This window comes from Phodopus roborovskii, unplaced genomic scaffold (genome assembly GCF_943737965.1).
Source record: "Phodopus roborovskii unplaced genomic scaffold, PHOROB, whole genome shotgun sequence".
In the NCBI taxonomy this organism is placed as follows: Eukaryota; Metazoa; Chordata; class Mammalia; order Rodentia; family Cricetidae; genus Phodopus; species Phodopus roborovskii.
Window position 1 is genome coordinate 30008928 of NW_026126447.1, and position 23972 is coordinate 30032899.

Sequence of the window (23972 nt, forward strand, 5' to 3'; positions counted from 1 at the left end):
TTGAATGACTTGGGAGATTTGTCTACACTTAAATATCTTATCATTTACTTTTTTTCTTTGAAGGCTTTTTCCCAACTGCAGTCGGTTCATACTATCTTGTGCATGTCACTGGCAGTGAGTGTTCATCTATGACCTCAGTGTGCACTTACCTGTGAGCACACTGGTATGATGTGGTCTGCAGATTTTTCGACAAACAACTGTAATTGATGACACTGGACCAGTGACTTTATTTTTAATTCACATAGAAATTATTCTATTCAGGAGTATGAATACATGAAATCGCACAGCCATCCATTTTGTACTTGCATCTGACCGAAAATGAACTAAATAGTTTCTCTTGGGATGAAAAACTTGAATTTTGTTATACCAAGGCATCTGTCTGTGAAATCACAGGTAATGAAATCTGTACAGGGAATTTAAAGATCACACATGCATACACACACACAAACACACAATTATGTACACATGCACACACAGAATCTTTTGGGACCCTTTGATATGTTTCGGGAACCTTTGATCAACATCTTTATCTTGGAGAAGGTCAAAACAGACACACTTTAAATCCATATGTATTTGGATATCATGTTATAGAATCAATTTAATCTCTGATAAAAAAAATTAATAGATATGTTTAGGTACAGCCAAACAAGCTGACATTTGGGCCATGTCTCTGTCTGTAAAAATGCTTGCCATAGTTCATGGTTCTAGCAATTACTCAGTGTCAGCTGTGTATTAATATCAATAAAACTATTACTTATTTTTCTAGTTTGCTCAAATAATTCTCAGACAATCAGTTGACAAAACAATCATAGGCAGACGTATATAAATGAACCTTTCTTCTTCTGATGCAGTGCAGACTGATTTTATGCTGGAAACTTGAGATCCCAGATTTGTCCTATGATATGGAGACTTGAAGTCATTTCCTTTATTTTTACGTCCAAATTTCTGTTGTCTTAAGTGGCGCTCTCCCAAATAGACAGCCGCCTCCAGCTGTGTCTGTCAGCATGGTCGTGGAGAGTACCACAGATCCCGTAATTACAAGGGACTGTTTTCTATTATTTCCCCACCATTTTTATTTCCAAAGCATCTCCAAGTTTGAAGTGTTGTGAAAACCCTAGACTCTGGAGCAAAAAATGCTATTTTTAAAAACAAGCTTTTGTTGTATTTTCTTAGCATAAAGGTAATATATGTTCATCATAGAAAAGGCAAGTAAGGAAAGTGAAGGCAAGGAAAACCATAGAAATTTAACTCGCTGAGGGAGCCATGGTTATAGTTCACACATATCTTCTAGTTCTTTCTCTGCATAGAAAAAAACCCACTTAAATTGTCCGTCCTATGTTTGATGTATTACAACACACCATGTTATAATTGGTTTTTCAGTCAACATTATATTATAAACACCTCCTGTGTCATTATTCTTTTACAGTATTCTTTGCATTGGCTGGGCCATATTTACTGAACCAGTCCCAATTTCTTGTCTCTTAAGGTTTTTCTTTTCTTCTTCTTTCTTTTATCTTTTCTTTTTCTGTTCTATAAATAATTCACTGAAAGAACATCTGAACTGCTATTATCAAGGGCATTTTTATGTTAAAAAAAAGCTAAATTATTTAAAGTGTAGAAAAATGCTTTGGTGCTGAAATAAGGTAACTGACAAGACAAAATGATTGCATGTGAGGCTGTCTTTGTGTGCTTAGGCAGCCTCCTTTGTACGGGTCCCAGAGGTCACAGACATGTGACAGATTCCCAGGAAAAGTTGAAGCCTATATAAGTCAGATTTCCATTACTATAACAAGTTTCTAGGGTTGGGGAGAAACAGCTTTTGAAGTGAATCCTATCAGTTCATGGTTTTAGGGATCTGGTTCAAGTTCAGGTGGACCTCCCAGACTCAGTGGTACTCGGTGGCAAGGTGGGGGCTGAGGGACTATAGTGAGTAAAACTGCTTACCTCCTGGTCAGGAAGCAAGATAGAGCAAGAGGAAGGGATCTGCTCCCAGGAGCACATTTAGTACTATATCTCCAATGACTTAAAGACGCTCCCCTTGACCTGTCCCTTTAGGCTCTTCTCCCCAGAATAGAACCACTCTGAATATGAAGATCTTAAAATGAAGGTCTTTCACAGGGCACACTGAAGATCCAAGACACAAAAATCCCCATGTGGAGAAAACCAATAGCCCCCAAATGGGCCGTGACTTAATACAACAAATTGAAATAAATTGTAGAACCACCTAAAAGGGGAGTGATTCTGTTACCTGTTTGTTCCTGTGACAAATTGAAAGCAATTAAGTATAAATCTCCATTTCTATATGATTCCATTTTATCTCTTTTGCCACTCTCTCAGTGTTGTCTTTTGGGTCACACAAATTGTTGCTCTGTAGATTAAAGTTGCCTCAACAATCAACCCTTCTCACCAGGCATGCCATCTCCAACCACACTGAAGAAGTCTGAGAAGTCCGGTTTCAGCAGCCCCTCCCCTTCGCAGACCTCCTCCCTGGGAACAGCATTCACACAGCATCACCGACCTGTCATTACAGGACCCAGAGGTGAGTTGCTCCACAGAGAACCACAAGGTGTAAGCATCATAATCTTGAGCTCAGAGTAGCAAAGTGGGGAGACAGTAAGTGCTCCAGTTCTTATGTCTGAGGGTAGTCTAGAATTTAGGCGCCAAGGAGATTCAGATTCAGCGTCCAATATTAAGTTTAAAAGACACAAAGCTATTTTTCTTGAAAGGGGCAGTGGGATTTTGCAAAAAGGTAGGAAATCAGTTAAGCCAAAATCAAGAGTGCCCTCAAGCTCTCTCTCTCTCTCTCTCTCTCTCTCTCTCTCTCTCTCTCTCTCTCTCTCTCTGTGTGTGTGTGTGTGTGTGTGTGTGTGTGTGTGTGTGTGTGTGTGTGTGTGTGTGTGTGTGTGTTTAGATAAGTGCTTTTCGCATGTGGTCAGTTACCTATTTCTCACGTAAATGTATTGTCAGCCTCCCATCCTTACTGACTCTCTTTCCTTGAAGCCCGATTTCCACATGTGGCATTTTGTGTTGAGGTTGTTGCCATTGGGGTGTTGACGAGCCATCCTCATTCGCTCCTTTTGAAGTGGTAGATAGTTTTCTGGTTTTCATCCTAATGTTTTCTGTATTTTAGTCACATGTGCTTTTGAGTTTGTTATTAAAATATGTCCACAAGAAATATGATTTGTATTTCACATTAAAGACAAGCCTTAAGCCTCAAGAGAGTGTCAGCAACTCACTTAACTTGATCCTATTGCAAGATGAAAATATTTATTAGTTTATTTATAAAACCCCTACAGTAGGAGTATGAATAACTGTGACCATTTACACCCTTCCATCAGATGGCCCTTTATGTCTGTGATCTACCAGCTGGCCACATAAAACACCCTGAGGAGTTACAGTCTCTTGTCTACTTTGGCATATACCTGGGGAAACTGATATTTGCTACATTAACTCATTGTTTGGGTGACAAATCTGAATCCATTGATGAATACTGTGACAGTCCCAAGGAAATGTGGTACTTGAGATAGATGCACAGAGCACATATGAAAACTCACTAAATATATATATATATATATATATATATATATATATATATTGCTCTGTCATGAGAAGCAATTGCTTTATTTGTTAGAAAACTTGATTGCTTCATCTGTATTCATTGATAGGACTTTCTCATCAGGATCTCTGGCTCTTTCTCCTGTGTACCAATAGCATAAGCATAGATGCTCAACGAATATATACATTTGTGTGCACAGGTGTCTATATGGTATGTATACATTGCATATTATATATTGAAACTTGAGAATTCACATGTGAGTAAGCCATTAAATTAGTTGGTATATATCCTCTTATCATTAACATTTGTTGAGCATCTAAACTATGGAAGGAAATGAGAAGTATGAAGTCATTTTAAGTCAGACTATTTATGGTCCAAGGGAAATAGACATATTATTTCTCATTTTTACGGTCAGTTTAACATATTCAAATGCTAAATGAATGTTAAGAGCAAATTTTGCTGCAGAACTCAGAGGAGGGGATTATGGAAGTTCATTCGTTTGTTCATTAAGGATTTACTGAGTTCTTGACATTGTATAGACACTGGGGCCAGTGTTTTCTGTCTTCATAGGACAGAGCTGGAGAAATGAGAATTAAGAAAAGCTGGTGTTCCATAGGCTACTATCACTTTGCATCAAATAAAGAGACTTAGAGTGGATAGTGTTGAAGTGAAATCTAAAAAGATTCATATGAGTAGCAGCTATTCCAAGCAAAGGAAAAGCCCTTCATATAGCAGGACCGTGAAGATGGAAAGAGCAGCATGCCAGCCTCCAGGAAGGTTGTGGAGGCTGCCTCTGCATCGCCATTTACTTTTTGGTTTTATAGTGTCCTTGTCCACTTGAGGAGACCATACCACTGGAGAATGAACCTTTCTTCTCAAACTCATATTCTCATGTAAAACTTACAATAAGTGATATTTTTGGAAACTCTCTAAAGAGCAAAAACAATATACGTATATCATTTCTTATTCAAAAGCAACCACCAAGGATGCCTATTGTGTGTCTTGGCTACACGCTGCCTTTCTATGAATTGTTGTGACTACCTAGCACCTACCTCAGGTGCACAATGACTAAGCACTTCTCCAAGATGGCCCATACCGCACTGGGCCAGAGTGGACTTCTTTAGCCCACAACACATGGACCTTTGACCTCCTGCTTATGTTCATATTCATAAAATGTATTTGAAAAAAAAAAGTGAGGCCTAGTTTAAGAATTATGGAATACCAGAGATCCTTTGTTTTCACCAAAATTCAAGACAAGTCCCAGCATCCTCAGTTCCCCTTTCTCAAGAATTTACGTAGGTACCCATCCTCACTGTCCCCCTCCTACCTCGTAGTGGTGTGACCTAGGCCTTGGAGTAGGGTGATGACACTCTTCAGTTGCATCTCTGTGCTAAGAGAGTTAAGATAGGCATTTGCTGGTTGAGATATTTTTTGGTTGGGATTGTGTCCCTCGAGATGGAAGAAACATCCACTGTGAGCTCTGTATTCCCCTCTGAACCATGTGGAAAGCTCATGCCTACAGCAATACCTATCTGACACTAAAACTGGTGTTTTAGGACAAGTCCGAGGAGTGGCAGGCTACGTGAAGCAGTCAGTAGACTAACAATGAGTGGCAGCCGCATGTGAATGTGTCCTCAGCCATCTGTACAAAGTTAACAAGGCTAGACAGAGGAAAGTCAGGTTTTCAAGAGCTAATGTGTGTCATTTATCAGGTTCCCAGAGCAAAAGGGTGGAGCTCCAGGTATATGTAGTGCCTTCTTGTCAGAGTCATGTGGTAAATTCAACAGACTGGTCTATTGGCACTGGGTGACAAGATTTGTACTGCCCTTCCTAAAATCCTTGGTGTCATGCAACAGTTGGTGAGCTGCAACTGACACATCTCAGTGGGCAGGCCAGAAGCCTGATCTCTTAGCGAAGCTATGACAAAGCAAGGTCATTTTGCCTCCCCCAAATATGGCTCTGTTTTCAACTGCGAGTCTAATCCATATTTGGGGATTTGGTGAGTGTCATTTACAAGGAAAACCTCTCTGGGTAAAGACTGCAAAGTAAAGGCAGAAAAACTGAACCTTTGATGGGGAGACAGAGAATCATGTTTGTCTTGAGATATGGTGGCTGCTACAATGTAACACCACAGAGTAGTTTAGAAACAGCAAACACTTAACTCTACACATTGCTGGAGGCTGGAAAATCCTAAGTGGAGGTAATAGCCGGCTTGGGGTCTGGCAAAAGTCCACACCATGATTTATAGATTCTGGCTTCTCAAGGTGTGGAGGGGCTAGCCAACTCTCCATGGCAGTGGTTCTCAGCTTTCCATCATTTCTCAGGATGTAAGTATCATATTAATAATAAAAATTTCTGGGGCTATAGCTCAGTGGTAAGGTACATCCCCCATGTGTAGGACATGAAGACACAGGTTTAGTTCCTAATTAAAAAAAAAAAACTAACTAACTCTTAGTATAACTGTGCTATTGTGGCACCAAAATTATATAAAGGAGTGGAATGTCTTCCCTATGGTTTGGATATCCTTGGTTCCCTAAAGGTTCACATGGAGTAAGTTTGGTCCCCAATGTTGCAGTGTTGGGGTCATGGAACATTCACAAAATGAAGTCTAGTGCAAGGCAATTATGTCAGAGGCTCCCTCAAGAGTAAACTAATGGTGTCTCCTGTGAGAGGTCAGGGTCTGGTTGATGGGAATGGACTCAATTCTAAGAGTGGGTTGTTAGAAAAAGTCTGTGTCTGATTCCTCTCTGGTCTCTGGCACTCTTCCTTATTCATGTGCCCCTTCTGTACATGACCATTTCTCTGTCTGCTTCTCTGCCATGCTATGACAGAGCCAGAGGCCCTTCACCAGCACAGCGGTCACCAGACTTAGAGGCAAAAAAAGTGTCTCTGTAAGAACCCTGCCTTAGATATTTTGTTATAGTAACACAGAACAGATGAGCACAGCCAGGCATCGGAGGGTCCCTTTTCTCAGTATGGCCACCACAATCCTTCCTGCCTTATGCCTACACTTTCAGCTAAAACAAAGGAAAGAATCAGGTACCAGCTCATAGTCTTTTATAATCCTTTTCTTTTTACATTGACTTACTATGTGTATGTGGACATATATATGTAATGGCATGTAGATGTTAGAGGACAAGTGGCAGGAGTCTCTTCTCCTACTCTGTGTGTCTCAAAAGTTGACTTAGAGTCTTCAGGCTTGACAGCAAGCCCCTTTACCTATTGAACCATCTCACCAGCCATCCATTACTTTTTTGTACAGTCACATGGTCAGAGGTATATTATATGACTACCTCTAGCTATAAGAGAGGGTGCAAAGTATAGATTAGACATTTTTAGCTGAAAATAATCATCAATATATATAAAATTCAGGCTGTATAAATCAATAGATGAGGAAGGAATATATTAGTGAGCTGCTCCGTATGCTCTTTATATGACTTACCAATAGCAATCTGAGCTGGTCAGAGCCAAGAGCAGAATTCATCTCGGTTAGTTTCCGGTTCAGTAGTTCCTAACCTTTACTCTGCCACTGAGGAAAAAAATAAGCTAGCTTCATTTGAACCTTTAGTTTGTTTTCATACTTCTTATTAGTCTAATACATGGCATGGTCATTTAGCTGCTTTGATATTCAGGACATAGGCTGTGTTATCACACTGAGTTTTTAATAGCTATCCTAAATGACTCCTGTATCTTCTTTCTATATTAGCCTCTGATTCCTTGCTACTAACAGAGTGATAGTTTCTGTGAGAAACAAGTCACTTTGAACACATTTGAAGTCATTTTGGCTTTTCTCAATGTTAAAATTAACTTGAAAACTCTTGTCACCATCTGGTGACCCATTAATTTTTCCCACAAATGTTTACCAAGTACTCACAACAAACAAGGTACTCTTATAGTTACTGAATAGAGAGAGCAAGTGAAGCCTGAATCTGATCCCCAGAGTACTTACTGCTTGACAGCTGAGGGAAGAGAAAAGCCAGCAGTTGTATGGTGGGCTGATCAACCCTAATCTAAAAGTCTGAAATCAAAAATGCTCCAAAGTATGGGCTTGTGGGCACAGATGACACACAGCCTGGGCATCACATCAGTACTCAATGTTTGGCACATGTTGAATTTCAGATTCTCAAGTTAGATTTGTGTAATTGGTATGTATCTACAGATATTCCCACATCTAGAATAAAATCCAAACTCAGAAACACATAGAGTTCCAAGCATTTCAGAAAATGGACTTGACCTACACTGTGCTAGAAGAGGCACCAGATGCCAGAGAAGACAAAGAAGGGCATCCTCTTGGGGAAATACCATGTCATTTGGCATTGTCAGAGTACAAATAAGAATGATGCCTAACCCCATCTCAAACCTTTTGCCATCTGTTTGTCACTATGCAAAATAGAGAGCAACTGAAAACAAATAATTCTGTTAGACAACTAGGTACTATGAAATTAAAATGAAGCAGATGCAGGTGTGGCTAAACCACTACATCTTTATGAGGATGTGTTTGTGGTTGTGTGTGTGTATACATGCTCCTGAATGTGTATATATGTGGTGTGTGTGTGTGTGTGTACATGCTCCTGAATGTGTATATATGTATATGTGGTGTGTGTGTATGTATGTATGTATGTATGTATGTATGTGTGTGTGTGTGCATACTCCTGAATGTGTATATATGTGGTGTGTGTGTGTGTGTGTGTGTGTGTGTGTGTGTGTGTGTATGGTTTAGAAGTGAAATTGTCCTGATTCTGAAAGTGTTCGTAACATACGCCAAAGCAATAGTCATATGAATCAAAGATTTGTTGTGTAGCTTTAAAAGACTTGTACTGTTTAGAGAAGTCAAAACTTCATATGCTCTAAAAACCTTTCTAAGTCCATGATCCTCCTGGCCCAAAAGAGGATACTGTTCTTCATGATGAAACATCTGAGGAGCTGAAGTCAACCATATCTCCCAGTTTGGCCAGGAACAATATGCTGCAGAGAATTAATGAGCATGAAGATCACCTTCCTGGGGATCAAGGTCACCAGGAATGGTTGGGGAGTGTGGATTGTAACATGCATAGATAGGAAAAAGCAGCAGGGAGTGAGAGATCAGCATGAAGGCAGCAGTTACTAAATGGCAGGCACTGTTTCCCCTCTCATCCCTGAATCCCTCAGCCTCGTGACTTGCACAAGAGCACTCAAAAAACAGTCCTCAAATAAGTGAATAAATGCATACATGTGATTGAAACAAAAGTGTGGGAAATAATGGGAAGTCCTTCCCACCCCCTTCTGTAATAATGGCAATAATAATAATTAATTATGTTTGAGAACAAGTATTTTGCAGCATTTATTGAGGTGCCTAGAATGTGCAGGTATTCAATAAAGAGTTTCTACATTGCTATGTATTAGAAAAATTAGCTCAAATTTAATAGAACACACTATTTGCATACAGTATTGTTTCCTTCCAATGATAAACCTGAAGGAGACACATACCCTGGTGTTTCATCACTGAAACCATGACCCTGCCCCATTGGCACAGGCCCCAAGGCTTAGGTTTGCCCAGCTTTCTCCTGTTGTATCTGCAAACGTCTTGGCTGTTCAGGAAAGCTTAGAACATGCTGATGCTCAACTGGATCTAATTTGTTCCTCCTGAGTTAGTTCAATTGAATCATCTCAAGAAAATGAGAAGTAATTAAGTATCTGTTGCAAGCATGATACTGACATACTCTGCCAACAGAAAGACGTGGGGTGTTTATTTATTATTGGAGTTTGTCATCTGGGACAACATGACATCGCCCTTCTCCAGGAGAAATTACTCCAGTTGATTTTCAAACCTGGGCATCACAGACCTAACAAGCTCCATTCTGGAGCATGGGCAAGACAGGAAGGATTTGGGAATACAAAGTCAGAGCACATACAGTGCCCAGCTTCTCAGGGACGCCTCGTCCAGGGGACTGGAAGTTATGGGATAGCAGAGAGGAAATGCAGCATTTTAGCAAAGGCTCTTTAAGTCTCAGTTCAGGAAATTATTAAATTCATTAGCCTGATACTTACAACCAGCTATTACTGCCCAGCCAAAGGAAAAACTAGCACCAGCAAATGTTTTAAAACTACAACTAAACAAAAGTCAGGAAGCGTGTAATTAAAACTGTACCTTTATTGTATTGTAAAGAGTTTCACTGTGACATGGAAAATATTTAAAGGAGAAGGCTGTTTAGCTAATTTCTCTGCAAGTGAGCTGCAGAATGGAGAACCATCCTAAATTAACTGTAAGGCCATCCACCGAGCGAACCTCATAAAGGGCTAGGACAGCTCAGCTTGGTTTTGTGTAACTGTTCAATAATTACCAGATAAATGCATAACTCAAAGCTCTATTACACTAATAATTTGTATGAAGATATATGTGTGGGACACCCTGCTGGGTTAATTTGTCATCCTGCAGGAAACTTTAAAGGAGGTTCCTCTGCAGTGGAACCATGCTAATATGCTGTCCAGGGAAGACAGGTTAGAGCAGGGGGCCACTTGGCTCCTTAATCTCTTCAAGAGTCCCCCCCCCGAGTGCTGTGGATATTAGGGTGATTAGCCTAGTAGACCCACATCCACACTCATCCCAACAAAGAAAGCTGCCTCACCCTCCCTGCCCCTTATCGCTTTTTCAGCCACAAACTCCCTGCCATGGGCATGCATCATGGAGGGAGCCACATCCACATATAAGTGGAGGCAGTGACCAAGACCCCTTACTGATACCAAATACATCAACTGTAACTGGCTTAATAATCAAATAAGTCTCTAGCTAATTCTTTCTTCCTCGTTTAGTTTAATCTTACGTTGATTCCGTGCTTAGACTCATTTTTGTTGTTGTTGTTGTTTTGTTTTGTTTTGTTTTGTTATTTTTTTCAGCACAAAAACCAAACATTTGAAATTGAACTTATATCTTCCCTTTATGCGAAGTAGTGATGCCCTGCCTTCTCCCTCCTTGGCTCCTTCCCTTTCTCTGCCCTACCCCACCCAACTCTGTTTTGAATAGAAAGCTCACATTTAGGCATCAGTGCAGGTTTGAGCCTCCTCTACTGACAGAATCATAAATCATGTTCAAGTTAAGTGCATTGCATTGCCTGAAGCTGAGCTCCAGCAGTGTTTATGTAGCCCGACCTATCACCCATTGGAGCAAGGGTATGCACACTGTAAGACTGTCCTGTCCTGTCCATACGGCTGCAGGAACACTCAGAGTCACTCTTCCAGGCTGCATCCTTTGTGTTGGGAACACCGGGGCACTTGATCACCCATGTGTCCTCACATAGTTTTGAAAGTTATAGTTCCACAGAAAATTTACATCCATTGTTCCTTATTCCTTTCTGTTAAATGTCAGCTGCTTCTCTACATCTCTCAAAGAGCTCAGTTTTCTTATGCGAAAAGCACATGAGGGAACGTCAGAGCTGCCAGTTTCTACTTCAGTACTAAGGAGTCTAGGACAAAACCCCTAAAGGGAAATAAGCCATTTGACCTCTGAAAAAGTAATTTAAAGAGAAGCAGGGAGTGTGTAGGAAGGAGTTATGCCTGGCAGTAGAATTCAAATTCTACCAAGCCGTGTGGGCTCTGTGTAAGCCTGCAGAAGTCATTTGTCCTCGGTGGGCCTTTGCTTTCCCACTTTATGTAGTTGGAAAGTATCAATGGGAGGAGAGAGTAAAATGCCCCGTGTAATGAGGGGCTTGGAATGCGGTGTGTGTCCAGTGAGTGTCCTTTGCCCTCAGACCCCACCTGCCTTGTGCTCAGAGCCACCTTCACTTTCTTTGTTTTCTTGGAATGTCTCACACCCTCAGTGCCTGACTTTCCCTCTACTGATTTGAGGCTATGTCCATCAGGTTCTGTGGGCACCTTCTGTTGACACAGAAAACAGTGTCGTTTCAGGGGATACCACTAGATCATCCTGAACCTCCAAATTCCCAAGCACTATAATAAAAGTTGCTGAACTGTTAAATTCTAGACCGTGAACTGGAGATATGTTAATAAGAGCTCTTTTTAAAGAGTTGCAACCAAATTGCTTAACCTTCCACTGACTGACGAAAGAAGAAGATGGGTTAGGTTCAGCAAATAAAAGATCTATGAGTGTGTGGCTTTAAGCAGACAGATAAAGTTAACAGATCATAACTTCCCCCCTCTACTCTTCTCATTGTGAACCCCATTCATAGGCTACATCTCCTCATGTTGTAGCATACAAAGCATGAACAACTCCACTCTTAATATCCACCAACTTTAAAAATCCAAAGGGAGAAGAAATCACTTTTCTACAAGGAATCCAGAAAAGCAGCTACCACTGGATGCCCATGGCTCTAATTGGCCTAATTGGAGCCATTTTCTCACCTTATAAACAACCTTTTTATCTAAAAGATAACAGGGTATCTCATTGTATAGCTTGAGTTCTCTAACCACCAACAACCAGGTGTCAGGGTTTTTAACCACACAGCCCGAGACTGAGGTTTAAAGAAATGTTAGACCTCCACTTTCAGAAGAAAGGATGAGGACAGCTGGGCAGTCGAAAACAATGCCTCTCATTCCACTCATTCCAGGAAGAAGAAGGTATTAAGATCTTTGGAGTGCTAGGCAGTGAGCAGCACCACGCTCCAGCCCGGGACTTGCTTCTGCACTTAGACCTTGCAAGGCACAAGTAAAACGCAAGCTTAGAAATCCATTGCTAGTTTATGCTCTGAACCTTGTATTAGTTACCTCCTCTGTTGCTGTGATAAAATACCATAACCAACAACAACTTAAGTAAGAAAGAGTTTATTTGGGTTCCAGAGGGATGGAGTCTATCACGGAGGAGAAGGCATGGCATGGCAGGGGGAGCAAGAACCTAGCTGACCACATTTTCACAAACAGAACAGAGAATGATATGAAGCCATAAACACTTAAAATTTCCCCCAGTGAAATGCTTTCCCCAGCAAGGCTATACCTCCTAAGGTTCTATAACATTCTATAACAGTGCCACCAACAGAGAACAAATGTTCGAATACATGAACCTATGGGGGACATTTCTCATTGAAATGCAGACCTCCTGCAGCTTCTTCATTTGTAAACAGTTCAACTCTTGAGTCTCAGCTTCCTGATTCTACTGTATATTCTTGATTCCATTTCATATGTCTCATTCCTAAAGATATCTGAAGGATAATAAACACTTCAAGCCTAGCTAGATACTGTTTAGCATGTAGTAGATTCTCAGTATGTTTGTTGAATGAGTAGGCCTACTATACCTCAATCCATTCATTCTTACCTTCAAAAGGGTCTTCTAAATGGTGCTATTACACCCTTACAAAAAAAAATTGCCAGTATAGAAAGTTTAAGTAGCTTTGTGCACATTATCAAGGAAGAGAGAGTTTTAATTCATAGTAGTTGCTGTCCAAAACCCACACAGAACAAAGCAGGTTCGTAAAGAGAAAAGGAGGACCAGAAAAGGCTGTCACAGAACAGTGGACACCAGAGCCAGATGCTACCAGACGTTACATGCTGGACTAACTCTTTCTCCCTTTAAATACAATCTACCGACATTAGGAAGAAATACTCCAATTCTGCAAGATGACAAAGGAGACTTCAAATTCAGGAGGGCACTCTGAAGTGACCTTTGCTGATCACATTCAACAGCACAGTCTTAAAGTACTGTCGGCCTGATGGTGGGTGGAGAGAAGTGGTAAAACTTATCCTTTGGCTTTGCAGTTCTAGAGATGACTTAGAGTGCTTTATATCACTGTGATTAAGGGGGAAAAAAACCCTTAACCAAAAGCAACTTGGAAAGGAAAGCAACTAGAGCAGGAACCTGAATGCAGATGCAGAGACCATGGGAAAGTTCCGCTTACTGTCTTGCTCCCTTACTACCTCGGCCTTCTTAGTTATACACCCCAGGACTGCTCAGAGGTGTTACTACTTACAGTGGGCTCCATGGACCCTTCTGCCCCAATCATTAATCAAGATGTCCCACAGTATGATCCACAGGCCGATACAATGGAGGCATCTTCCCAGTTGAGGTTCCCTCTTCCTAGATGGCTCTAGCTTGTGTCCAGTTGACAAATTGCCCACCAGCACAGGCACTTTGCTTCCTTTCCCTCGGCATGGTTTACTTGCTTTATATTTAATGTGGAGAAAGACTTGCGAGCAGCACAAGTCCCTGCACCTGTTGTCTGTGTAGCTGTAACTTCTTCACAGGTCTGGTTTCTAGAACTTGCTTACAGCACTCAGTCTGCTCCTCCCTGTGGTCTTCTGGCCTCAGGAGATTCCATCTTGCTTCTGTTAGCCACATAATCCTCCCTTCTATGGCAGGAAGGATTTGTTTGTTTGTTTGTTTGTTTGTTTTCCCCTCAAATAATTGTTTTGATGTGTTTGTCATTTTCATCTCTTATCTCATAGTCTCACTTGCATATTACATAGAAGTCGAAGTTCCCTTCAGAGAACCAGATTCCTGTCTGTTAAATTAAATTCTCACTCTTCATATCTGCAATAGCTGATGGGTGCTGTCTGAGCACATTTCCCGTCAGCCACCATGGTAGCTTATGCAGTTACTGCAAGAATGTGGTCAGTTCAGAAATCCTGTCAGGATAAAGGCTGGGGTCTGGGTCAGCCCTTAATTAGCATACTCCATGACTATAAAACTCTTAAGTATTCCACCCAACAGTCCAGATGTGCCTGGTAGCTTATCTTTAAAATATGTTCTTTTAAATGGCATATACTCCTTTGTTTACCAGGCTTCTGGATTTTAATTTGGTTACCATGAACTAGTCATGCTGAGTTATTTGTAAACATGATTCTAGATTCTAAATTCCATACATCCACCCAAATTTAAAGTGTAGGTGCCTCAGGAAGTGTTTCGTTCAAATCCTTTTTTTGAAATGAGAGAACCCAAGGAAAGGGACTTTGAACATTCTTGTGAGCCATGTAAAGATAGAAAGTAAACCAGCACCCAGGATTCTATCTAAACAGAAAGCTTTCCCAAAATATGACCTTGGTCCTAGACAAACCTCTTTGGTGGTATGTCAGTGCTAGCTATCTAACGAGCACACACCTTGGGGCCTTTCAAGGGAGTAATGAAGATTTCCATATGTCCAAGTTATGTGCCTGAGTGGAGACCATGCTCAGCAACTGGATAGGTCAGAAGGCCATGTGAGTGACAGGGGTATCTCCATGCTGAAAGTAGAGGCCAGTGTCAACAGCCAGAATTAGTACCCAAGGTCTGAGAAGGAGAGTGTCTTCGGCGAGATGGCCTAATAGTTCTAAACATCTAGGTCATCTCTGCCTGAATTTTAGGCAAGAGTAGATATTTAAAATATCATTGGTCAGAAAAGAAATGTTTCAGGTTCTTGAACGTAGTCCTTTTACTATAAGATCAAAGGCATTACCACTGCCTAATACTGTGTTTGCACTTTGTTGTTTGCAATTATAGTTCTAAGACCCTTATATCATACCCGTATTGTTACTCCTCTCTAACTATTCACATAGGCAGAGAACAGGAACTTTTTATTCCAGCACCCTTCCCCCTGTATATGGGACAGTCTGTGTACACCCACTGATCTGAGGACACGGGAATAAATTCCAGTTTTCTGTAGTGGTGATTTCAGTACGAGAGGCTATTTGTTGACCATTGTGGGGTCAGAAACTGCATCATGTGCCCCTCATACACTCTTGTTTAATCTCGCAGGAAATCTATGTGGCATTAGCTTCTGTTGTAGAGGTGGCAAGTAGGATCATAGAGAGGTCCAGAAACTATAGCTTGGATTGCAACAGAGATTGGCAGGGCTAAATTTTAAACTCATGTGTAGAGAGTGGGGGAAGCCATGAGAGAATGAAGTACTGAGTGAATGTGCATTGTTGACATAGGCTCGGGCTGTGGAGGGCTCCAATGCCTTAGTGCCTTAGTCCCACAGAAGTGGCAAAGCTTTACTTCAATGATGCTCAGCAGAGATGGCAAAGCTCTCCTCCAGAGCCATACACGTGTTTATGAGCAACTGATCAGTATGTACAAAGGCTCGCAATAGCAGCATCCTCCTCCCAGATGTTTACAGCCTGAGACTGCTGGCATAGAGACCTCTTACTCAGATGAGCTAAACCCTCCCACTGTAAGGTACCCAATAAACATGTTGTGGCAGTAGCACACCCCACCTGATCCCAGATTTCCTGTGCCTGTGTCTGTGTGTCTGTCCTTTTCTTCATTCCCTCACTGCCTTTCCTCGGGGTTCCAAGACACAAGCTGTGATGGGATGGGCCTCGAACACTCTATTATGCCAAGACCCATTTCTATTATGCCAAGACCCATGGGTCTTACATTATGCCACATTACTTTCCTGCCATATGCTTAACTTGGAATGACATAGATGATGCAACCACCTGAGGCCAAGGCGTGCTAAATAACTATGAAAAGGCGTAAGCAGAGGAGCGTTAGTGGAAGCATTGAATACACTCTGATAGCTTTGGAAGCACCAGAAGGCTGGACGTCACAAATGGCTTGTGAAGAAGAGACAGGGGAAGCAGTGACCAATAGGTGCAGAGTTGAGAGGGGGTTAAGAATGAATAGAATTACACGAGTCTTTTCCAGGGCAAATCCAGACCTAGCCCCTATATTTTGAAATAAGATTTTATTGAACATAGTGTCGCCCTTTTGTTAATAGCATGTCTATGGGCACTTCTATAGCATAAAGTAGACTGTTACCACAGACCTTCAAAATATTCTCTGCAGACTGTAGTCTCCATTTGTCCTCTAGACCAGAACCAAGAGTTTTTGAGAAACACAGAACTTTTCCCCCAGAAGAGGTGGCATGCTATTTGTTTGTTTTTTGTTTGTATGATGTGGAGGGGTAGCAGGGGGTCACATGGAAGCCACAGCCTGCCTGTGAAGGCCAAAGGACAACTTTGTGGAGTCAGGAGAAACCCAGATTTTTATATAGTTAAAATGGTTGTAAATAAGAATGAAAATCATCAGCCTCTCTTTATTGGAGGAGAGGAGCTCTGATTTTCCAAGACACATGCACTCTGATCTCCAGTCAGAGGATGCCTTGAATTTGAGTAGAGTCACTCATTCATCACCAGCTTGGAAGCCTGCTATAGCAGTTACCATATCTGCATCACACACACAAAAACGCTGCCCTTTTGCATAGCATCACGCGATGGAATGCTTTCTCCTGTGCCTTTCACATGCTTCTCGGTGACACTCAAGGTGTGGACTGAGAGTCCTGGAAAAAAAAAATTGAAGAACCTCAGCTTGTTTTGCGTCACACGCTTTGTTACTTAGAAAAGGCTCAGCCTCCTAAGGGCCTGAGTACCAGTTCTAATTCCTCCCTCCCTGTGTCTGTTAACATAAATCACACAGCTCCAAACTTCTCAGCTTTCGTAAATGGCAGGTCTGATTCATGCATGATTTATCAATTATAGCTGTGGGCCATTAAGATAGATTTCTCAGCTCCAGGTAGGCTGCAGTGGGGCTGTATAGTGTTGGTTTAGAATTTCTTAAGAAGCTCAGTAGTTGACAACCCAAACAATACAACTTCCGTTTGCCCTTGTGGAAGGCTTTTTGGTTTTGAGTGGGATTTTTTTTTCCTTATAATTTCTTCTCCTTTTGAGCTTTGCCTTGGAGGGTGGGGGTGTGGTATTTTTAAGCAAGAGTAGTCAGGAGTTCTCAAAGCCACTCTCTCTGACAAGTATATATCTAGCTGACGAATGGCTAGCAGTTCCCTGTGACAGACCAGCAGAAGAAACAACTTTCAGCTTCACCTCTTGCCCCTCATGATTAATGGGAAGACCATGACACTTTGCAGATTCTAGACTTGGGGGGTGTCTTTCATTCTTGCCAGCAAGGAAACCTCTCTTTCCATGCACACTGCACTCAAAGGAGGAGAAGATTGTATGGCTCTGACTCCTCTGGACAGCTTCCCTGTAGAACCTCTCCTAGGACAGGCTAGGATCTGATGGCTAGTGCCAAAAAGCAAAAGCTAATTAATACTTCTGTGTAAGCTGTGAGAATATACAGTGGTTCAAAATGAGGAATAAATCGATATGGGCGGTGGCAGGGCTGCACAGAATATCATGGTTCAACACATGATACTTGGGCTTTAGGTTATGTTCTTAGAATTTGTACGGTTGGTCTTCAGAAGACTCCTTGGAAATCTAGAGAAGAAATGGCTTCTCATATTTTAATAAAGCATGAAGATACACGGTCTGGCCACCCACCCAGTTTTCTCTATATGGTTCATCACACAGCTCAAGTGTTGTCCAAGAGGTCTCCTCCTTTCACTGGGCTGTGAGACTACGCATCACTGTCAATTCTGATTTAAAAGGAGGAAGTGTTCTTTAAACACATGTTTAGCCATGTTGGATTTTTAGCCTTCTTTTACTTCTTCATATTAAAAGAGATAATTTTAAATAATTAGAAGTTCTGGAGTCTAGGGAGGAGGTTGGACAGGCCAATCTGCCTGACCATAAGCAATTACTAGACCCTTAGGAAATCCTGTTTGGGATGGCTTGTATGAACCATGACAGAGAAAGAACCCTGACCCACTTCCTTCCTCTCCATCCTATTTGTATTCCCATGAAAAGCCCAGGTTGTTGTTATAAACCAGGTTGGCCACTAGCTAGTGGTTAAGTCGGTAGTGAGAGCCATTCAGAGTGGAATGTTCCCAACAGACAACGTGCTGCTCCTGGCCTGTTTGTACTGAGAGCACTAGACCCCAGAAGCAGCCAATTTAGTAGTGTCTTTTAATTCACAATATTGTACAAATGTCATCATGGATCCAGATGGATGCTCTGCAATAAACTTACCACTGGAGAAAAGGCTTTATTGACTCTCAAGTAAATAATGCACATTTTAAAGGATCTAAATATGCATTTCCATAATGTACTATAATTTTTTATTGTGTCAACTATTCACACACACACACACACCCATAAGAGAGTTTTCTCTTCATCAAATATTTGGACTCATAGCACTCTGTACATTCCATTAACATCATGCCAGCTTCATCATGGTAGTTTCTTTTCAGTACAGCTTGCGCTTGCCATTTCAAAAAACATTTAATGGATTAATTGTTTGATTGATTTAGCTCCAGTGACACCTTCTAAAATGATTTGAGACAACTTAGCTAAAAATTTTGGTACACTTAGAACATCAAACCCAAGATTAAAGGGAAGGAAAGAAGAAACAGAGAGGAGGAAAGAGAAGAAAGACATTGATTAAATCTTAGCTGTGGACTTTTAACGGGCCTTAGTGTCCAGTAGAAGATGATTATCCAGAGAAACACCAGGGATCCAATAGTAATCAACAGATCTTCGTGACATCTATCACAGGTTCTGAGGAAATTAAAGGTCACTGTCTAGAACCAGCTGCCTCCATCTCTACAGTGAACCAATGACTCTCCATCCCCAGCGAGAGAAAACAGTCTTGAAAAGGACAACCCTGTAAATGCAGACTCAGCAGATGTCTGATTTAGAACTTCAGGCCAGATGATTTCCTGGAATTAATTAAAAATTAGTTGATCCTAATCAATCAGTCATTATAGAATTAATTCTACACAGTACCATATATTCTTAAGTTTGCACTGAATTCTGCACCATAAGGAAAAGATGAATAAATTGCTATTGCTAAAATGTAATAAAGAAATTAAAGTCTAAATTTACACTACTAATGATTTCCTTTTACATCTTTAATAAAATAAGTTCAATGATTGTTTATTAACAATTCACAGAGAGAGTGAATGGTAGTGGTGATTTATTTCCTTGGCTTTTATCGACTTAATTTTTGCTCAAGCTAGTGTTTTACCTTGGGCAGCACACTCTTGCTGGCTACCCCCATTTCTTATCTAAAAGCCACTCATCACTTTCTGTGAGAACCTGAGGCAATGCCACCTTATCTTCAAGGTCAGTCTCACGGGGCTCTTGACAATGGAGTTGCCACCTTTGTGTTTGACATGCTGCAACAGTTGAGCATAGTTTGTTTGGCTCAGTACATTCCTATCTTCTTTTCAGAAGTAACACCTACAATGCGTACTAGAAATGATTCTGTCAAAAAGAGGGCTGTGGTCAATGTTTCTTGTTGCCAGTAGAGACAACTACATCATGCTAGAAGAAAACAAAATCGTTTTATTCTATACATTCAGTAGCACAATTTCCAGGGGAAGAACAATCCTGGAGCATTCAACTCTTTAGCTCTGGAGTTTTCACTCCAAAATCATAATGGATTCCAAGACTTGTATTTCATTGCTTGCAGCCTTAACTTATAACCATTTCCTCCCATGATTTCTGGCTCTTCATCAGGGTGCAAAAACATATTTTGTCCTTGACAACTTTTATGATTATTTTTCTTATTTTTTATACTCCTTTATTTAGTTATTTAGTGTGCAACCAGCAAAAATTTCTTAGCTGCCACAATCAGTTCTGAGTGTATGACAGTGAGTGACTAAGTGGATAGGAAAGCTGTCTTAGCAAGACAGGAGCAACTAGAAGAGTAAGCGGGAGAGGGGGAGTGTAGAAAATTCTGATTTCAATAGATTATGATGTCCTTGGTTGTATGATTATGAGCAAAACGTTTTCTGGTTTAGCCCATCCATGTCTCTTGAAACCATAAGGGGAACCTGCAAAATTTATTGAATGGATTTAAGTGGCCTGAAAACAATGATTCTACCTGATTATCCGCAAGCCTGCATTTCTACTCTAGAAACTACAAGGGTTGCTCTGACCCACATAGTCCTAGCCCTTTAAGCTATTATTTTTAAAAAAAAAAATACCCTAATCATCAAGAGATTCCAGTAGGCATGCATCCTTGGCCATTTTAGTGGCATGGTGGGAGAAAGGGGGAGCCTACTGAACTTTGGATTCTCTTCAATATTATGAATTGCTCTTGGTATTCAGAAAGTCATATTCTCTAAAACTGTGGGCACTTCTGTGCTTCTCTTTGTAGGAGCCCCTTCAGTTTAAAGATTTAACTGTAAAAGGAAGGGGAGGCATATGTATCCCCTATCCAGAGTCTTTTCTGGTCTGCTTGGACTTGGTCTAAGTGTTATCAGCCCCCTCAACATGAAGCCCTTATCCTCTGCCAGGTCTTGGCCATCATCATCTCTCCAATTCAAGGACAAAAGCATTCCTGGAAAACGTATTAAGATCTCGCATAAGCTTTTTTTATCTAATGTAATCTTGTACAAATGATATTTATCAGGGTTCGAATATAAAGGAGTTGTTGTCTGAATCTCTCCTCAGATTTATGGCAGAGAAGCAACCTTTCACAGAGTTCCTGCCTACTCAGCCTGTAGCTGTTTTAGCTTTGAAAGGGCAACAGAGAAAAATGCAACATAAACCTTCCACCGTAAAGTGAGGCACCCAAATTGCATGGGTTCATTAAGTGATCATTTACTACAGACTTCAAAAAACTCTAGTCCTGAATTAGTCCCTAGAAATTTCCTTGAAAGGAGTGTAAGAGCTTTAACAATGAATTATTATCTATGGGTAGCTCGGCAAGAAAGGGGATCCATATGTGCAAAGTAGAATTTGTCAAATGTAATGTCGGTTAAATCAGGTCTAATCTACCAAATACATTTTTTATTGCTTGCTTCATTAAAAAGGCTCTTAAGGTAATGAATAATCTTCATCTTCAACAAGGATTATTAATGCCTTTATAACTCACGTCCACTGAACATAGAGAGGCAACTTGAAATTCTATCCTACTCTAGCCTCCATGTTTGTCTTAGAGCCTTAAAGGAGAAAATCCATCAGAACTGTCCTCACTACATCCTGTCACGTGGGCAACATTGTGAATTGGGCCAGGAAAAGACATGAAAAATAGAGAGAGAGAGACTGAGTTTGGTTCAGCTGTGGCAAAGCAGGGTTCTCCATAACCCTGATGTGTGTTGTTTTGTTCTGTTTCCTGCAGCAAGTCCACATGCAACGCCATCGACTCTCCACTTTCCAACATCACCCATCATCCAGCAACCTGGGCCTTACTTCTCACACCCAGCCATCCGCTACCACCCTCAGGAGACGCTGAAAGAGTTTGTCCAGCTTGTCTGCCCTGATGCCGGTCAGCAAGCTGGACAGGTGGGCTTCCTCAATGTAAGGAAATCTCCCTCCCTCCCCCCATTCCTCTAATAACAAGAAGACCCTTTATGATCATGTGATTTTGTGTTCTAATGTCATGCTGACTGACTACAGGCAAACGTCATATTTATTCTAGATTATGGGAAAGTTAACTTGCTGTAAGAGTGATTGGCCAAGGTTTAAAAACAGTGTTTGTGTTAAGTTTGCAACTGTCAAGCTTATGGATATAAATTGTCTGGAGAGTGAACTGTGTAACCTTCTTAGTTCCACCTCCTGCATTCTAACCCCAGGATCATACAGTTAACAAAATAGAAAGACTGAATAATTTCAAGTAACGATTTGGGGTAGTAGGGAGAGGTAGGGAGAAGAGGGGGACAGATGTTTCAGATCAACCAAGTTCTGTTTTGTTTTTTTCTTAAAAAAAAAAATACAGTCTTCTAACACTTTAGATCAAGTTGACCAGTACTTGAACTCAAGATGCTAGAAGCAAAGTTTATTATGGTTTGTTATTTCTGTGAGTAGTTATCTTTTCCACTTATCTTCATATAAAACTAAGCCATATTCAATAACTACAAATGAATGTTTTCATTTTTCTCAAATAAACTAAATAATCACAATTTGAAGTAACATTCCAATAGTAAAGTTATTTTATAATATCGCAAATTTTATTACAAATGTAAAGCTATATGTTTACAATGAATAGCTGTATCCCAAGGCCAATCGCAATAATAATAATAAATTAAGACCAGCAGAGAGCTATATTTGATTTCCTTTTCTCATAGTATCTATGCCTGAAACCACAGATTCGCCATAATTCTTATTGCCTGGTTCAGGATGTTATGTCATACTGCTCTGTGTCGTTAAGACTTTCTCCCCTGCAGAAAGACCTGATTCTGCAAGTCTGAGCCAGAATGGTCAGCTTTGACTAATGTCTGGTGATCTGTTCACAGATATGTTTCTGTCTAGACAACAAATCGATGTGGTGCCTTTTTTTTTTTTTTCATTTTTCATTTTGCTTGTGTATTCATCTGCTTGACTTATTCTGAAATATTCACTTATGGACTTTTGGTCCACACAGAAGTTATACACCGGCAAGGATGCTGGTGAGAGTGGGCAGTCTTCTGACCAGCAGCCAGTATCTGAGGAAAAGTACTAAAAATATCATGAATGCTGATGAAGGAATGAGCCTGCCTCTGCCGAAGTATTAAGTTTATTCCTAAAAGCCCAGGACAATGGGATCTCCTTTGGCTGAATTTTGGGTTGGGGCTGCTGTCTACATACAGGCTATTTCTGGCTATAACTCATTATGGAGAGCCACTTGGGAAATCATGAAAACCTGAACTGATCACTGGCACCAAGTTTGACTTCTGAACATCTAATGTGATCTTTTTAATAATCATGACATCACCTTATATAACTGTTAAATGTCCTATTTTGTATTTTGATCAAATTTTACAGGGTTTGAGACAAGTCTCTCCATAAGGCTTTTTTTGAAGACCTTGAAAATAAATATTTCATTTTCTCTTCTGAGGGAAACTTGCTTTTGTTAGAAAGCTGTTCTTTGGCTGTACTAGCATTAGACTACCAGAAGTCTGAGTCCAATGGCAGGCATATGCTGGTATAAGTCAAATTAGACATGGTATTTTTGCCTAATAGAAACCTAATAGATAAATATTAAACTTTCCATGCCTGATGCTATATGATATGTAAAAGAAAATATCTATGTCCATTGAAGACACTTATTGTCTTATAAGATCAACTTCAAGAAATGATAACAAAGTATTGTTTTATATATCTTATATTCATTTTTAATGGTCATTGATTTACCTATAGAAATATACATGGAGGACTAATATCTCAGTCTAATACACATATAGGTATTAATCAAACATTTTACAATCATAAAAGTGTTGGTGGAAGCAGCAGCCCATACAACAATGAGCTAGAGTTGCTTGTTCGGGGACATACAAGCCCAGGGTGCTCCTGGATGGGACACTGTGTGGATCAAAACGATCAGTGTGCTTCCAACAACCTGAATATTAGCAGTTTGCACGACAGGCACCTAATGAGTCTTTGTTTTGCAGAAGCAGCTATTGGCTGACGTCTGTTTATTCTTTCTCTTGTATTTGTTTTCTCTGAACCCTTGCAGCCCAATGGAAGCAGTCAAGGCAAGGTGCACAACCCATTCCTCCCCACCCCAATGTTGCCGCCACCACCGCCACCACCAATGGCCAGGCCTGTGCCTCTGCCCATGCCAGACACCAAGCCTCCAACCACATCAACAGAAGGAGGTGCAGCCTCCCCCACCTCACCAAGTAAGTATGACTGAGACAAGGCGCCGGTTACTTAACATGCCCTGTGCACCTGAGTTCACACCTAAGCCTTGCCC

At 40.8% G+C, this 23972-nt stretch overlaps 1 protein-coding gene across 10 annotated transcripts in view; it reads left to right on the plus strand.

Annotated features, from left to right (window-relative positions):
- Nfia (nuclear factor I A) overlaps window positions 1-23972 on the plus strand; it is a 527054-nt gene that overhangs the window by 456423 nt on the left and 46659 nt on the right. For 5 of the 10 annotated variants that reach the window (XM_051188198.1, XM_051188194.1, XM_051188196.1 and 2 more), the window contains 3 exons: window positions 2411-2539; window positions 21420-21598; window positions 23733-23898. In XM_051188198.1, the coding sequence (XP_051044155.1) occupies window positions 2411-2539; window positions 21420-21598; window positions 23733-23898 (474 nt within the window). The remainder of the gene's footprint in view (window positions 1-2410; window positions 2540-21419; window positions 21599-23732; window positions 23899-23972) is intronic. The other 5 variants (XM_051188199.1, XM_051188203.1, XM_051188200.1 and 2 more) reach the window with 3 other exon arrangements.